The sequence below is a fragment of the Aulonocara sp. 'chitande type north' Nkhata Bay genome, linkage group LG1 (genome assembly GCF_057382095.1).
Source record: "Aulonocara sp. 'chitande type north' Nkhata Bay isolate Kocher_YH1m ecotype deep benthic linkage group LG1, A_spYH_male_GT1.1, whole genome shotgun sequence".
Classification (NCBI taxonomy): domain Eukaryota; kingdom Metazoa; phylum Chordata; class Actinopteri; order Cichliformes; family Cichlidae; genus Aulonocara; species Aulonocara sp. 'chitande type north' Nkhata Bay.
The window spans coordinates 6,920,826-6,938,784 of NC_141344.1; the positions used below are offsets into that span (position 1 = coordinate 6,920,826).

General features: G+C 40.0%; 1 protein-coding gene across 8 annotated transcripts in view; it reads right to left on the minus strand.

The window, feature by feature from the left end:
* The window catches only part of kif13ba (kinesin family member 13Ba), a 53,170-nt gene that overhangs the window by 19,598 nt on the left and 15,613 nt on the right, over window positions 1-17,959 (minus strand). For all 8 annotated transcript variants that reach the window (XM_086310148.1, XM_086310107.1, XM_086310297.1 and 5 more), the window contains exons 4-21: window positions 13,567-13,579; window positions 13,067-13,127; window positions 12,851-12,943; window positions 11,731-11,911; window positions 10,358-10,445; window positions 9,519-9,653; window positions 4,691-4,803; window positions 4,388-4,499; window positions 4,071-4,283; window positions 3,879-3,989; window positions 3,593-3,727; window positions 2,936-3,066; window positions 1,701-1,787; window positions 1,377-1,567; window positions 1,014-1,293; window positions 730-892; window positions 489-644; window positions 220-369 (exon numbers count right to left, since the gene is read on the minus strand). In XM_086310148.1, the coding sequence (XP_086166274.1) occupies window positions 220-369; window positions 489-644; window positions 730-892; window positions 1,014-1,293; window positions 1,377-1,567; window positions 1,701-1,787; window positions 2,936-3,066; window positions 3,593-3,727; window positions 3,879-3,989; window positions 4,071-4,283; window positions 4,388-4,499; window positions 4,691-4,803; window positions 9,519-9,653; window positions 10,358-10,445; window positions 11,731-11,911; window positions 12,851-12,943; window positions 13,067-13,127; window positions 13,567-13,579 (2,413 nt within the window). The remainder of the gene's footprint in view (window positions 1-219; window positions 370-488; window positions 645-729; window positions 893-1,013; window positions 1,294-1,376; window positions 1,568-1,700; window positions 1,788-2,935; window positions 3,067-3,592; window positions 3,728-3,878; window positions 3,990-4,070; window positions 4,284-4,387; window positions 4,500-4,690; window positions 4,804-9,518; window positions 9,654-10,357; window positions 10,446-11,730; window positions 11,912-12,850; window positions 12,944-13,066; window positions 13,128-13,566; window positions 13,580-17,959) is intronic.

Here is a 17,959-nt window from a genome sequence, read left to right on the forward strand (position 1 = left end):
TGGAGTCAATTTTTGCTATCAATCTTTTAACATTTTACCAACACAATTCCCTGAATATCATGCAAACTTTTACTTTTACATTCTGATCTCAGTGAAACTCTTCCTGAGTCACAATGAAAAGCGTAATACCATACCAAGTCTAGAGACTGTTTCTGTAAGTCAGGGCTACTTCTATAAGAAGAAATTAAGGAATTAAACTGGTGACAAATTGTGTTCTACCTCTCCTTTCTGGTTGATGATGGGAACAGCGTACTGCAGTTTGACGTCATAGAAAAGACAGGAAAGGAAGACGTTGGCGACGCCGATCAGACTGTGGTTTTCTTGCTCATCAAAAAACGGGTCCGCTCGGCGTAAATATGGACACATTGCCTGGACAAGGAAAATTTTAATAGGTAGATGTTAGAGATGTGCTTATTATGTGTGACTTCATAAGATTCCCAATAAGTTTACAATGAAGCTATCATGGTGGCAAATGGCTGTTAACTCACCTGGTCGTCTGGATTATTTAAGTGGTAGTCCTGCCATTCCTGGTACAGCTCTCTCATGTCAACCAGACGGTTCTCCATCTTCTCCAAACTCCAGATCTGTTTGCCCCGACCCCGTCTTCGAACCTGGATCGCTGGTTCACTGAGCACTGCATCCCTCTACACACAGACATACTTATAAGCTTTTGGGAACACCAGAGGACAGGTCACCCACATGTAAGGTCTTCATGTTTGTGTTTACGACCTTGCGGTTTGCATTAAGGTTGTCTGATGGGATCTGCAGAGTGACTCGGTACTCTGTGTGACGTTCCAGCTCATCTGCAATGAAACAGGCTTCTTGTACCAGGAGGTTCGCCCTGACTATCTGCTCCCTCAACCTCCGAAGACTCCTCACCAACACAGCCTCCCTGCAGAAGGACAACAGGTGGAAAACAACATGAAGGGAGACAGGCGAACGGATGGATTAGGAAAACCAAGTTGGTATTAATCAGCACATTATGCATATTCCTAAAATTCAAAGAAACTCACCTGTCCTCACTCCACTGCCTCAGTCTGCTCTGAGCACTGCTTGAATGGCTCATCCCTCCTATACTGAGCCTCTCCATGCTGCGATAGTGAGATTGCTGTCCTGGACCTTGCTGCCCAATTGTTGGCCCTCCAGACTGACCTGTGGACAGGCGTTCTGGGTTGAGCTTCTTACGCAACTGCTGGAGCTCCTGCTCGTACATCTGCCTCTGTCGCTCCAAAGCAGACCGCTTCTCCTCTTCGTGCTGCCTCTCCAGAGACTGGAGGACTGCCTGCATGGGGTCTGAATTGACACAACGTTGAGAAGTCAGACAGGAAGTGAAAAAGACATGCTGTTTTCCATAATAGTGTCCTAACACATCTTACCATTGCTGCCCAGGGCTTTCATCATGACCTCTGTCTGGGCAAACTCATACGAGAAGCTGACTTCACTGGACACTTCACTGGCTGTATCACCATCTGCATCCAGCTGTTCACTGCTACCACTGTTCTTCATCACGCCACCTTCACCCTCTTCATCATCAGCAGCCCGAGAGCGCCGCTTAGGCAGGTTGATCCTGAAAGTGAGTTAAATGCATTCATCCATGACTCAAAAATATTTTATGTAACTTTAACAAATAGCCCAAACCGATTGATGGGAGGTTTTTTAAAGACTTAAAATATAAATTAAATAGAAAGAACAGCGGTTACCTAAAGAAGTGGTTGTTTCCCCAGAGGATTCGGTCCCCATGGTGGAGTTGCAGAGCACTGGTTACTGGAGAGCCATTAACACACGTCCTGTTTAAAAAAAATGGTGACAATAGTTGGGAGTTGCATTTATATTTTTAAAGAACCTCAAACAGAAGCTGAAGCAACCGACTGAAGAAAACATCTCTTTTGGTAAGAGGACTTTAACCCTGGTGGGGTTAACTACACTATGTTTAGCCTCATCAGCATAGGGCCTGTATAATGTAGCAAGTTCCAAATAACCAGGACATCTTTTTCTTATCTGGCTTTACTTTGTAATCTTACATGTTGGACGTGTATTTGTATTTTATAGCTTATTTAACACCGATGTACCAGCCAGGAACTGCACATACAATTAGGTAGTAGCTAAATCTAGCACAAGGGATTGTTTCTCTCATGAGAATGTTTTTGTGAACGGTCCCTGACAAATACAGAGTAAAACTAAACTTAACTACTCTAACATAAGCAACGCTCACACGAAGGCGTTTATTAACTAAATAAGTCAACCTAATGTTTCCCAGTGTAGTTACAAGTGTGTTCACATAAACTAGACATTTTTGCACAAGGGTGACAAATTGTATATTTTAGAAAAGACAGCTATAACTTTAGTAAAATAAAAAGAAGCCAAATGCATATTACAAGCAGTTTAGCAACATATTTGCTGCAGTCTTACTAGATATAAAGCAGTCAGTGTGAGACAGGAGAAAAAAAGTATGTATATAGGTTTGTGTAGCATAAAGATATCCTTATGCAATTTAGAACTCTTTTAGCACCTTTTCTCAACTGATGGTGCCAAACTATTTGAGAGCAACAGGTAAGTAGGCTGACCTGTAAATTCCACATAAAGGTCAACCAGAAAAAGGACTATGTGTTTCTGTAGCCAGCAGGAAGGGGGGAAAAAAGAATCAGGATATAAATTTCACTCCACTGGTCACAAGTTAATAAGGGAAAAATACAAGGTTTAGAATGATTGCTGAAAGCTACTGACTCTCTCTCTGTGCACTGAGGCTGGTGAGAGAAGCCAGCTGGCCAGTGGGCAGTGGTTTTGTGTGTGCTGATCTCTTATCTTGAATATAACCTGCTGAGAAATAAACCACCTTTAGAACTTTAAAAACCCTAATTTTAATCCAAAGTTACCCAATTAAAACCTTGCAGTGTAATTCTCTGAACTTTGTTTGTGTTACGTTTGCGTTCCTTACCTAGCGTTGCGGTAGGGGGCGAGAATCACAGCTGCCTCTGCTGTGATGTCAATGACACAGTGCTCTGCCTGGATACCCATCCCGCACAGCTGAATGTCCTGGGAGTCTGCTGAGCCCACTTTTGTGTGTTCCTGAGATGTTCAACATGTTACAATCAGCTGACCCAAACAAAAGGGGAATAAAGAGCCTGTCTAGAGGAACACATCACAAATCTATGGGATGTTCCAGTTATAATTACAATCACAACTGATCTAAATTTTACTCCTTAAACTTTATCTGTTCTAATCGAGCCCATCAAACAGCAACATTATTATGTTTCCATAACAGCTGGTTGCCTTTCAGGTTTCGTATAAATGAATGAAATTTCCTCTTAAGCGTTTTCAAAACCCAGTGCAAGTCACATGACAACTGGTTCTTCTTCAGCTTGCTATTAAGAAAAATGAAACTTCAGTTTCTATGATTCAAACTGTGTAAAAAAAAAAAAAAATCTCTTACACATCTGATCAAATTTAGTTTTTAGAGGACAAAGACTGATCGCTCATTAAGCTGCAGTTACACAACTCTGGTTTAAAAAAAAAAAAGTCAGGAATAATACTTTAGAAGGCATTAGGTAAAGCATGATGGGGACTCTGTATGTGTCTGTGTGTTCATGCAAACCTTCAGGTAGTACACAAGCAGTTCATTGAGTGCAGGATCAGCATTAAGGTTGACAAGAAAACTCTTATCGTCTCCAACTTTAATCCCTGAAGACTGAAGAGAAATACCCAGACTCTCCAGCTGCTTCTGACGCTCCTGCGCACGCACACACACAAAAAACATCAGACTTTCAGCTTTTAAAGTATCTGAATGATGCAGTTTGAGAAAATAAAGACACTGTGCACTGTAATTATTACACTGAATAAAAACAAAATCAATTACATTTGATGTTTCTTGTGCGTCTCACCTGTGCAATCTCCTCAGTTTTGCGAAGCTTCTCCTCCCACGTGACCGTCATCTCTTGAATCAACTTTTCGGACTCCTCCAGACGGTCTTTGAGCTCTGGAGCTTTCAAAGACTGGCGATAATAAAGCACATGACAAGCAGGTGAGGCAAATACTTCAACACGGTGATTGCTTAGATTGTGAAGATCTCTCACCTCTGCCTGTGTCAGTTGCACTCGTAGTTTTTCGACTTCCTCTCGGAGCTCCCTGATGATGCGAGCGTTGGGATCTTCATTAACAACAGCATGGTTAACTATGTTCTTTGCTCGGTCGGCATAACGTAGTGTCGACAGCGTCTCCTCGTAGTTGTCTGCCGCTGGACTCACAGTAGCAACCATTGCTGTCCGACTGTTACCTCCCAGGCAGTCCTGGAGAATTCATAAGGGGGGAAAAAAAAAGAAAAAAGTAAAATATAGAGGAAAAAATGCTATAAAATGTTTTTTGCTCAGGTGGTCGTTTATGTTTATCATACCTTCAGTAACCATGTCAAAACAGAGTCTCTGTAAGGAACAAACTTGGTCTTGTTCTTGGCAGTTCCTTGTTCAGCCAGAGCTGAGATCACTAGACCCAGAGTAGTGAGGGACCTTGCAAACACAAAGAGAAGAGACCAGCTGATGGACTGATAGCAATCATGTAGCTCTGTCTGCTTGTGTGTTGAGATACTTTAACGTCAGGCTTGAATGACCTTGGAAGAAATATAACCTTTATTGGGAAAACATTTAAAAAACTGTTTATGTACTGTTTCTCTGTATCCATGTTTTAATTGCTTCATTACTTGTTGATGTTGCTTCCTTCCTTCAGGCGCTCTCCTGCTGCTCCAGTCTTTGCTGCTCGCTCACTTCCAGCCAAGTCTACTAGGCTCAGCCGACTCACCTTTTCCCCACTCGTCTACAGAGATACAGAAAGAGCAAAAAGGAAAATAAAGTCTGATTACTGTCCCATTTGTTGCTGCATCCATGATGCCTTATGCACTAGAGATGCTCTAGCAGGGTCCTGCAACCTGCGTTGGTGTTTCTGTCCACTGTAAAATGTATTTGTAAATGTATTTTTTTCCCTCCTTTCTCTGACTTTCCACTGATGTTTTTTTCCCCAGTGTAACAAGCAATGGAACAAAAAGCCATGGTGTTCCTAGGCTGGTTTAAAACATATCCAGGGGTTGCAGTAAAGATGATTAGGCACATCTGAATTAACTTCACTTACTTCAGAAAGCCGTAACACTGACCCACAAGGGGTCTGACAAATCTCTAATAACCCTTAAGGAGGCTGATTTTTAAGCAGCTACTACCTGAACACATTTCTGTATGCTTTGAAGTTTAACTGAGCAATATCCATTCTTGTCTTCTATACTTCTGATTCTTGTAATTCTACCAACCAGAGCACACCGTTATCTTTCAGTGTCTTGATGACAGTTTCCCTCTGTGTCTTCCCAAGGGCTGTTGAAGAGGTGGATATCACATCTCTATCTGTATGCCACATCCACTCCTGATTGTGACAGGTCAGCAGCTGACAAGGCTGAATCTAACACCTGATCAACACCTGCTGACAAGCCAAAGCAGCCCATCAGCTAAATATCAGCAGATGCAGTCCTCCGTGTGTGTCAACTGTGCACTTGTCAAGCCACCTTGCTTTTCTGCACACATCAATGTTTTAACAAAGTCGCATACAATGTCATGCAATTACTGATCAGCTAAGCGGCTGATGATCTGTGGTGTGACATGTCTGAACTTTACCAGGTGTTCTTATGTCGAGCCTCCAAAAGGTTTTGGCTGAATGTGCACACAGATACAATGATAATGGTGTTCTTGTAAAAGAACTGGTTCACTCCCACTCCCACATAACTCCATAAATCTCTATCAAGTCCACACTGCTCCACTTCAGTTGCAGCCTTGCAGACTCAACAAGCCAACTTCACAAGATGAGACTACCTGCTCCCTTACCAGAAGAGTAACCCCAGTACACAAAACGCCAAATTCATTACATGATTCACACTGTGCTACGGGTGAAGCCGAATATACTTAACCTTCTACTGCTTTAGTTTCAGTGTTGTGACCTTTAGGCTCTTCTGGACTGCAAAGAAACATTTCAGCAAACACCATCCTAACTATTCTTTGACATCACTGGTTTTAATTAAAACAAAAACAAGCTCTTTCTTTTTAGTGTATATTCATCATTTTTCTGATTCTAAACTTTCATCAAAATCTTTACAAGTTGTTCAACATTTCAACAAGCTTGACTATTGAGACTTAAAGCTGACCTACTATGAGGATTTTTAGCTTTTATTCTTGGAGATTTATTGAATCTGGTTCGCCTACTGTCTGAAACAAGCGACTTTAGCATCCTTTAAGCCAGCGGTCCCCAACCTTCTTTACACCACGGACCGCTTTATATCCGACAATATTTTCACAGACCAGTCTTTAAGGTGTCGCGGATAAATACAACAAACTAAAACCAGTACTGGTGCCAAAAAAACCAGAAGATTTATTCATAACATAGAGGAAAAGACCCAGGGTTAACAGAATTAATGATTAAAAAAAGATTTAAAAAAAAAATAATGCTAAAAAACAATAGCAACCTTGAAAACCATAAATTTCACACCCAAGCCTCAACTCTCGCGGCCCGGTACCAAACGACTCACGGACCAGTACCGGTCCGTGGCCTGGGGGTTGGGGACCGTTGCTTTAAGCCATTAGAAGCAACTTAGAAGCTGAAAAACAAAAAAACTGATGCTCTATATATCTGACAGTATTACCAATATTGTTATTTGTGTTTCTGTCTTTTCTGAATGGCTGACTCTCAAAAAAACAAAAAGCAAAAAAAACAAACAAAAAAAAAAAAACCACCCCCCAAAAAACAAAAGAAAAACCAAGAACAAAAAACAACCAAAGTCTGAACAACAGGCCATAGTTAAGGGGTGGGCAACTCCAGACCTCAAGGGCCAGTGTCCTGCAGGTTTTAGATCTCACCCTGGGTCAACACACCTGAATCAAATGATTAGTTCATTACCAGGCGTCTGGAGAACTTCAAGCCATTTAAATCAGCTGTGTTGGATCAATGACATCCAAAACCTGCAGGACACCAGCCCTTGAGGCCTGGAGTTGCCCACCCCTGCCGTAGGGGCTGCTATGCTCACTGGCCAAGCTGCACCTGAGCAGGAAAAAACCCTCTGAAACAGAGTTTAGGGCAATCTGAAATCTCGGCTAAGAAGGATTTCGAGCATATAAGGTGATGTCATGGTTAGAAATACAACCATGACTAATATGAGAATACACTATTGTAACCTATTTTATCAGGATATATAAATGAAAGAAAATAAGGAAAATCATAATAAGCTAACTTTAGCCATGTGTTCTGTTACATGTTTTTCTTTTATTACATACAGAAAAGCTTTTCTACATTTTTTCTACACTACATTTCGCAGCAGTTTGTTTGTAGTTGTGAGAATGTGTATGTGTTACTATAAAATAAACATTTGTTAAAGGGGTTTTCATTGTGCTTGGAAAGCAAAGCAACCTTATCTTGAGAAGCGGATAAGTTCAATCTTAAATCTTAAACAGCTGCATTGCATTGTCACCTTGAAATCTCAGGTAAAGTAAACTCAAACTTGAATTCTGAAAAGACTCGCTTATGAGATAAAGCTCACCCTCAGGGACAAGTGATACAGATCAGCCTCACACCAGCACAAGTGTAGATCCCCCAGGACTGAGCAAATTGTTAAACAAACAAGAGATGTTTATCCGTAACAGAAAACTAGACCTTTTTTAAATAATGCCCTGAACTGAGAAGTCATGTTAGACAGCTACAGAGAGCGGGGAGGCAAAGCTGATGACTGAATAGCACTACCACATGAGAAGCCACAACCTTTTGTAATTCAGTAATTTTAGCTCCTTACTACATCATCAACGATAGGATCTGTAGCCCGGAAATATAAGACTTGGAGATAAACACAAAAGTCTACAGTACCCTGACACTTTTGTCTTGTTCGAGTCTTAACATCTAACTAGCTATTCGAATAGTAAAAAGAGGAAAATACTTTATTATTAAAGCAGGGGAGTTGATACTCGAGTCAGTAACAAATGTAATGCTGTAATGTGTCTGCTCATAAAACGAGTGTCGGGGCATCAACACACAGATACACATGGTAAGAAATAGGGTCAACTCTGCAGTGCAGAAAACAACTGCTGGAATACATTTTAAAAACTCTGCATTATACTACACAGCCTGCAAAGTGTTTTATGACACAGAGAAACATCAGGAAACCATTGAGATATAGATAGGTACACATGGCCAAAGCGCAAACAAATTTGACCTTTGAGTTGAAAGCGTGGCTGAAAAGTCCAAACAGGACAGGATACTGAAAGGAAAACCAGTGACAAGATTCTGAGTGTCAGAATGACTCATCCAGCAACAGGTGATTCTGCTACTTGTCAAAGGTTGCCTCTTATTAACCTGCCCCCAACACAGGCTGCGTCATTTGAGGGCGGAGATGAGCTCCAATTCAAAGATCAACGGTCACTATTTCTTTAAAACTGGGGACAGATTATATATTTAGATTGAAGAAACTTGGAAGCTTAAATACGTGTTGAATATTGAAGTTGACTACCTTAAATGGTGTTCTCAGGGTCTCAGAAATACTGCTTACCACTGCCTAACAGGGTTTCAGTGCCATGAAACGAGTCCAACTCCCTAATGACTAATGCTCTGCTAGTCAGAGGATCACAAAGCAACCTAAATATTGCAGTCAGCACGGCAAAAACAGAAATTACTCAAATTGCACTGAATGGTCAAAATTGTGTTCTTTGGAATAACACAAACCAGTAGAGATTTTTAATCTGATGTTCACTTATGACGGGATAATAAAATATAGTGTTAAAAGTAGCAGAAGGATGTGTCAGCTAAGTGATTCACTCACTGACTACACAGTTTATGCGTTTGCTGTCTGTTAGACTTTGTTCAGCTTGATGAACCTACCGGCGAATTGTCTGGCCAACTCAGTGACTGACTCTGGGCGTGACTTGAAAGGAGAGCAGGCTGTATCAACTGACAAACTCACAGTCATGTCTGTGAATTATTAACAGGACTTGCTGGTAGCAACTCTAGCTGGAAATAAGAGCAAGGATCAGGAGAGACTAAGTGGGTCAGTCAGGACGGAGAATTAGTCATTTAAGTCTTTTCTTAAGAGTGCCTGGTCACATGGCGGAGCTGACATCATCCCTTTTGGTAGCTTTCTTTTTTCTTGTGGTTTAGATATTATTAAAAATAGCAGAAACATTATCGCACCCAAAAAAGTTCAGCAATCATAATGATTAAAAAGTAAAGTCTCAATCATTTCTAAAGCTTTAGATTTCTCGTGCCCAGCAAATCCTTGCAGGCCTTTTGAAGAAAATCTATGTGTGATTGATGTGGCTAGACAGTGTAGAGCATATTTGAGAGCTTAGAAGTGGGTGGATGATGCAGCAGCTTGATGGTGCAGGGATGAGATTATGGCATGGGGACTGAGGGAACATGGTTTGAATCCAAGTTGGAACAGATGTTAACTAGTCATCTTTATAAATAACAGACCAGTCTTGTGTGAGCATGTGTGTGTTTGTGTTGTTATATCTTACCCCAGACTTTAAATCTTTGAGTGTGTGTGTGAGAATAATGTTGAAGACTGCATGCGATCGACTGCTCTCCTCATTCATGTTGGTAGCAGCGACAGTGCGTGACTTATTGCCCTCTGACATTAGAGACTCGATGTCCTGAAGGAAGAAGACACAATAAACAAACAATACAATCATTTTCATAGTTTCCCATTTTGCTTTAATTTCAAAAACAGATTACATGACAGTATTTTACTAAAAAAAGAAAATGCTAAAATATTTTGCCATGCCTTCATAAAAACCACTATTTTGTCACATAAAAGAGAAAATGTGACAAGCATCATTACAAAGCTCAAACTCCAACCTTTAATACTTATGCAGCGACAAGTTCATGAGTGAGGATGGATGGATGCAGAGATACTGTAACCATGACATTTAGCTGTAAATTATAAAATTGTTTGTTTCACTTTTATTTGAACGTGCTTTACCTCACTCCAAAGAATAGTTGTCAACATGGCCATAAATTACACGGCACATTCTTCGCCTATTTTTATATTTTATAATGATTATAATTTATAACTAGTGCGGTTGAATCGCCTGAAAATCACAATATAAAAAAACAAAATGTTATCACCATTTTTGATTTGGTTGGTGAGACTACTAACATTTGGTACTTCAAGTGATATAAATACTCAAAGAGGACGGTGAGAGGAAATGGCAGCAAGAAACTCTGTTCAGGTGTCACAGAAAATCTGAAGAACTGATCAGACAGGATGTGTGGTGCAGTGCTGCATGGTGGATGTTTGGGGTAGTAGGTGACATAAATGCATGAAAGGTTTTTTTGTTCAGTGAATTGTTTTTACCTTGTAGCTGGCCACTGCTAGTCGAGACAGGCCATCCACGTATGGACCCAAAACTTTATGTTCTCTCACCCGCAGTGTTTGCCTACCCCTGGGCATAGAAGAAAATGAGGTTTAAAACAAAGACACGCAACATGGTCACTCGTGACCAATTGCATCCAATGCTTGAACAATGATGTCCAAGCAGGGGAGGCAGTAGAGGCTAGGCTTGCTCTGGTAACCAATAGAAGTCCACAGTGCACAGTTCACACTTTGTGAGCACTTGGCTCTCTGACCCCAATTCTAACTTGCCGCAGATCTAAGAACTTCATCATTATCTGACCCACAGCAGAGCGCATATGGCAGTCAGATGGTCTGCTAGTCTTTGGTCCGTTTTATTGAGGTTAAAAGTCATGCAGTGAGTGAAGGTCAAAGGTTATAGTGTCTGGGACAGCAGGCACAGGCCTGGGGTCCTGATTTACAGCTGACCTGCTGGACACGAACCGGACAAAAACAGTGACTGCAGGGCAGAATGCTAATCTTTTTATGCACTGACCACAGCAGCTGGTGGATCCAGAACAAATGACAGACTTTCACTGATTTATCAGCTAATCTGAGTTTATGTTAGAGCAGAGCTGCAAGCTGGTCATTAACCAGAAAAGTAGACTTACAGCAGATGTATTTTAGTTTATTGGAATTGTCATTATCATTATTAATGTGCATTTTTTTTTTCAAATTATTTGGAAATAAAACATTTAGCGTCTAAAATATTAGAAATATAAAACATTTTCTATCAATGTTTCTCCAAGAACAATTTCAGGGGTTGTGCCTGACATGCAGGTCAAACTCTCCAGATATTCAATATACAATAAAGTCAAATGCAGAATATCTTCAATCATTTTTGCTTGAAGAATGCCTTGAACAATTCTACACTTTCAAAACAGTTTCACATGCATTTTCTAAGAATCAACTTATTAATAAACTGAACAATAAATTTAAATGTGTTCTTATTCTTCAGTGCCTGTGTTTACAGTCTTTTAAATATGTAAAAATGAGTTTGCATTTGAAAATACACCGAAGACTGATGTAATTCTACACCTGCTGGTGCTGTTACAACCTTTGTGGGTTTTACAGTGAGTCAGCTCTAAGATGCTGAATCTAGTTTAATAGGATACTAATATTAGAAAGGCAGAATCTGCATTATAAGGATATGAGACGAAAGACAAACGTTCTGTAAATCTAATACTCTATTGATTTAAATTTGGCTCGTGGAAGGGAACTCAACCAAAGGCAACTACTGAATTGTTTAGGATTTATCAGAGCTGCCACACCTTTCAAATGAAAAACGAAACCACCCACACATTTGTAAAAGGGCTGATTGAGGAATGAAATCATACCCTTTGGGATCGAGCAGATCTCGGACCTTCTCATTGTAGATCTCCATGTAGGAGACCTCAACAGTGAAACTCTCCTCCTCCCGCTGTTCCTTCTGTGTCCGTTCAAACAAAGCACTGCACAGTCGAGGTATCAGCCCTGGCTGATCCACTGAGCCCATCATAGTGTACGACTTTCCCGAGCCTGCAAACACGGAGACAAATACTCCAGTTTCAGGAGACTGACTGCAGCAGGTATAGTTAAATGTAAAATAATTTCTTGTCTTTGTGGCAGCTGATACAAAACACTGCCACTAACACACAAAGTAATGATGGTACGATTGTGAAATTATTAAAGAATGATTTCACCTGACAAACAAGTAAAAGGTTCGACTCATTATGACTCATGTGTAGACAGTGGATCAATTTATGAGCTCCAACTTGCTGTCGCAGGGTCAAGATTATATGTAAAGTAAGAGTATGATAAGCGCTCTACACATTATGGGACATGAGATATCTGAAACATGTGCATGTATTTTAACTTCTGTGTCTTATTTGTACTGAAGAAATGCAAGTCGGTACAAGTGGTAGTCCACAAAGACACTCCTAAAAAAGCTTTAAGGCAATAAAATATAGATAGAAATCTGCCACATACTGTAACCAACCCCTGAGACTCAATACTTGAAATGTGCAATTCACTTGTATTTTTATTTTTTATTCCTATTTATTCTATTTATCCCCTTTGTATATTTTATTTATATATATATATATATATATATATATATATATATATATATATATATATATATATATATATATATATATATATTATATATATATATATATATATATATATATATTATATATATATATATATATATGTGTGTGTGTGTGTGTGTGTGTGTGTGTGTGTGTGTGTGTGTGTGTGTGTGTGTGTATTTTATATATATATATATATATAAAAAACAATTCTGTAACTGTAACTTCGGTCGTTGCTGTGCTTTTTGGAAGTCGAATTTCCCAGAGGAACCCACCCGAGGGATTAATAAAGTTCTATCTTATCTTATCTTATCTTGTTAAGTTAGACGCTCTGTCATAAAATAAGATTCACCATAAATATGTGAGTTGTCCAAGTGTAAATTACCAGTTTGTCCATAGGCAAATATACAGGCATTGTAGCCCTGGAAGGCATTGTGGAGAAGACTTTCCCCAAGGCACTGGAACACCACCTCCTGACCTGCAGTTAAGTGGCACAAACAGACATAGTCTGTATAACTGAAGTATATATTTAGTTAACACATCTGCTAGTGATATTTTAATGCAATTTCTTTTTGAATGATTAAAATAAAAATTTACATACCTGCAAATTTTTCCTTATCTGTCTCATCCATGGACCAGAAACAATAATCATAGGCAAAAACCTGTAAACACACAGACAAAACAGCACCACCATGACATGTTATACTGGAATATGTAGTCGCACAAGCCACCACAGTAAAAAAAAAGGTGTATATTGTGTTTTTAAATGCTCAAATGCTCAAAATGTGTAATCATAGCGACCATCAAGTCTCAAACGACGATAAAAATAATCACACACAGCAAAGAGAACCAGTGGGAAAAAACATTCAGTTTCTAGGGAACAAGTATTGCCTCAGGATTAAAATAAAGGTTCATAAATTAAACAAACCATTTTGGCAATAATGGTTTTACAAATCATTACTTTATATCGCTGCCTGTATGGTTGCACACAGCTCAGAAACTGAGCTGAAGTAGTACAGCGGTGCCTTTGTTTAAAACAGATGATTCACAACCATGGAATTAGTGTTGAAAATGTCTGTGTGTGTATTTGTGTGCCGTTACCTTGGACTGACTCCTGATGATGTTGGGAGGATCGAGGTCAACGGGAACATGTGGAAAGACAGAAAGACGGCATTTAGTGCAAATTAAAAGGATGCAGTAGGATGGGCTTTCAAGGCTAATTTTGACCCTAATGTGTAGCATGCAGAGATAAAAAGAGAAAGAAATTTATATGTGGGTGGACAGACAGGCAGACTGGATTAATGTCATTTGCTTTAGGCTTTCCTTGTTTTAACATTTACTTTAAAACATAGCCATTGTTGTAGTTGTTTACAGCTTCTGTGTCACATGTCAAAAACAGCCTCTCGGGGGATTTGGGTGTGTATCTGGGTGTTAGGGTGGGCGCTGCATTCATCTCTGAGGGCGTAGTAAATCGTTTCAGGAATGCGTGTGTGAGAATAGCACTAGATGTGTGAGATAGAGGGGTACTGAAGCTGGCAGTGTGTTAACCTTTAAAAAGAAGTGGAACAGCTCTGTATATCTGTGCAAGCTTTTACAGAAAAACTAAGGAAATATATACACAAGCAGCCTCAGTCATACACACGACAGACATCATGAGCTTTTAGCCAACAGCTATGTCCTTCAAAATGGTTTCCTCCAGTAAACAGACGGGAACTCCATCTGGTTTTCTCTGCATATGAGGAAATGTCAGTACAGGCTAACCTAATTTTAAATAGTATGTGCTGAAAATGAATTATAAGCTCTTAAGCTGGCAAATCAATAACTAAGTTACAGAAGCATAAACATTTGACATCAACCTGCTCCACAGATTATAAGAAATACATAAATTAGAGCATGGTTTTACATTATTATATGCATGAAGTAAATGAGTATGTGTCTGTAAATATGTGCAGACACATATGTGATTCCAGTTTCCACATCTTGGAGTAAAAGTGGACTGTTCAATCAATTCAATAATTCTTACTTCCCACAAAAAACACAACAAAATGTGTGAATCTGAGTGTGCAGAGAAAACCAACCATTTTAGAATTGTCATTACAATATGAAGTATGACTGAATACTGGTAAATCAAGCCTGGTGTAAGGTTACTAGCAGCCAGCTTAACTGTCAAATCTCCTAAGGTGCTTAAGCACAATAATTATGCAAGTTCACTTCAGGCCACATTTTACAAGATGGATCATTTAAACTTAGGCAAGCGATCGCATTTGAAACATTTGCTGAATTGGTGCCAAGACGCCGTTATTACTTAGTGAGAAAGAAAAAGAGCTGGAGGCCATACACAAAACATTCTACTGCAGCAACTCAACTGGATTTTATACTCTGGAGGAATCGCAATCATTTTGTTTTATATGGTTTACTCACACCCGTTCTAAGTGCCAATCTCTTTTGATCAGCATTGCACTTCACGCTGCATTCCTATTGGTTTGTTAGTCGACACGGGTCAAACCAGGGCTCACAGCATGAGACAGTCATCCTAAATTTGACACTGTCTGAATTTTGTCCCAGGATTTATCTATTAAAATGTCCTACCCTGAACCTCTCACAGTGCTACACAGGACTACCAATCTGTGGTTAGGGTCAGGCCGAACTCTCAAAGCATACTAGTGTGACCCAGGCCTGCAGATTCTTTTCAAGATCAAGATTGTTCAGTGTGAAGCCACAAGCACTGATTAGATTGGTGTTCCCTGAGAGAGGGAGTCTCTGGCAGTGCCTGTGACTCCCTTCTACCATAGTTCATATTCACTTCAAATGCAATAAGGTTTTGTCTGTTGTCCTTTATTCTATTCATCCTCTCCTCTCCTGTCACCTTCTTCCTCCATTAGTGCAGTGGTGGTGCTGCCCAAAGGGTGAGGGCAGCTGTCAGCCAAAGAGCTGCATCAAGTCAGATCATCATCTGACTCGATGGCTTGAGGAAAGAGATTTCTAGCGGTTTAAAAACCCACACTCAGAAATACTTCTGCCACCAAGGCCTACAACCTTTCACCGGCTTCCTTCTAAAACACATTACTGTACAGCTTAACATTCGGCAATGAAAACCTTGCTTAACCGAACTGTTCCCATTAGCATTAATCCTTTGTCTAAATATCTGAAACACATTTAGGCCCTCATAAAGATGGCATCACGAGAAAACACACTTGCACAAAGACATCCTCACACCTGTTTCCTTTTACCCATGCACATTCTTTATAAACCACTATAGCTGCAGTTCTTGCAAAAACCAGCCAGCAATCTGTAACACTTCATATTTCACAGACGTTCCACTGCTGATGTGTTGCATTCAGAGAGCAGATGCACGCAGACCGATTCCTATCTGCTGTGTAATTGATACCAGTAGCTATTCTTCAATAAGTATCCAATCAGGACTTCCTACAAATGTTTTAGAGGGTTTTGTCAATGCTAAAAAGTGAAGTTTATTTAAGTTCCCAAGTTAAAATTCATTAATAACATTTACTCTCTTAAAGCACAAAAAAGGGGATGAGGTAGGAGTAATTTTATACACTATAGTTGTCATCCACACCCTTATTTTCAGATTTTTATTTTTTTTAAATCCTATTCTTGGGGGCTTTTCAGAAGTCTCCCTGCAGATGCATCTCCAATTCAAGGATGAAGCTAACTTGACAGGTTTTGACATACACAGTGATGACAGCTGTCACAATTGCTTCAAAGGCTGCTGGCAAGAAGGGTCACCCATGTTTTGCGTGATATGAAGCTAGGGACCCCCCCTGACCAATGAGCGAGGAGAATGAGACGGTCAGGAGAGCTGTGAACCCGCCTCGTGCACTTCTATTAGTCCCTCCCTGCTTCGGCCTACTCCTCTGCTCTGATCGCCGTCATTTAAAAAAATAACTTAATGCATGGCTGCTTTCCCCCCCTCCTCTCTCTCTCTTCTGTTCTTGCATTCCTGCTTTCTCTCTCTCTCTCTCTCACACTATCTCTCTCTCTCTCGGACTGTACCATCCATGGCGATGTAGGGAGGAACAGGAGTGGATGATGGAAAGAAGGCTGAAGGTAGCCAAGGGGTTTAAGGAGGAAAGAGCCTGAGTCTGAGACTGGAATGTTAAGCTGAAGCACAAAGAGCATAAGAGCAACACGGCACATACTGATGGCACATGACAACAGTTTTAGTACAGTTTACACAGGTTGGTATGTTATAGAACAATTGGCCCTCACATGGTGTGTAAATGATTAAATGACCTGAATTTATCCTCCTATATTAACAAACTGTACTCTCCAGACAGCATACAATGTTTTATACATAGCACATTTTAAACCTCTGCACATTCACTGTATATGTGCAACAGCAACCTGCTATTCTTCCGATGAGCAAAAGTCAAATAATATAGAGAGTCTGCTTTTTCTGTCCTAGTTCTTACTGCTCGATGTTCTGAATGAGTAATTAATTAACCAGTTAGATGTATCAAGTCCCCCCCCCCCCCCCCAAAAAAAAATAAAGCCAGAAAAAATCCTTCTGAAAATGTATACATTCAAGACTCACTGTAGTTTAAGTGTGTCTGCAGTGATCATGTAAGTACTGCTGACATTAAGCCCCAAACCAAATTGAAGCCCAAGTAAATCTAGTTCAGTTTCTCAATCCCTGTGATGCACTTTCAGCGGAGTTCTGGATGGTTACTTTCCCTGCCTGCATTCAACCCTTTGCAGCAATATGACAGAAAACTTGACCTACAAAATATAAATAGATTGCATCATTTGTATTATCAGGCAACTGAACAGTAGAGCAATTTGTACACAAATAAGACAGACCAAGCTGTTTATGCGGCTTGGCTTTGATATGAACACTGAAATTAAGGCTGCAGATTTATTTTTTTTTAAGTTCCACCATCTCATACACTCAGGGTTAGTTTACCACTACTACTAAAATCCACAGCTGGGAGAGGATATAGTAAAGGTGGCAGTGACTATCGCAGCCTATTTATATATTTGTGCGATCAGCCAGTGCTCTCCTGCTTCCCTCTGGTGCTAAGCAGGTAAAGTATGCTCAATTTATTGATGTGCTTACATTTAAGCTCTCTTCTTATCGCTGCACTACAGGCCAAACAAAGTCCATTTATCTCCAAGATGTTCATGGAAAAGTCAAATATTCAATCGACTGCTCACAGTACACCAAAACAATTCAATTTCTCACACATTTTAATTTTAGTTTTTATGGCTGTCACTTTCAGACAACAAAACTTATGGATTAAAGATTGCTGTGGACCCAACTCTGTATTCTCTTCTCAAATATTAAAGCTAAAAGCAAATGAACGTGTTAGCTTGGACTTCGCTGTTATTGGTTAAATCCTATCTGACATTCGGATAAAAGATCAGCTCGACCCAAATTCAAAAGCTGATGGAATACTGGTCACAATGTACTTATTTTTGCACTGATGTATTCTGTTTTTATATTACATGTGACAACAGGAGCTAGCAGGAGAGC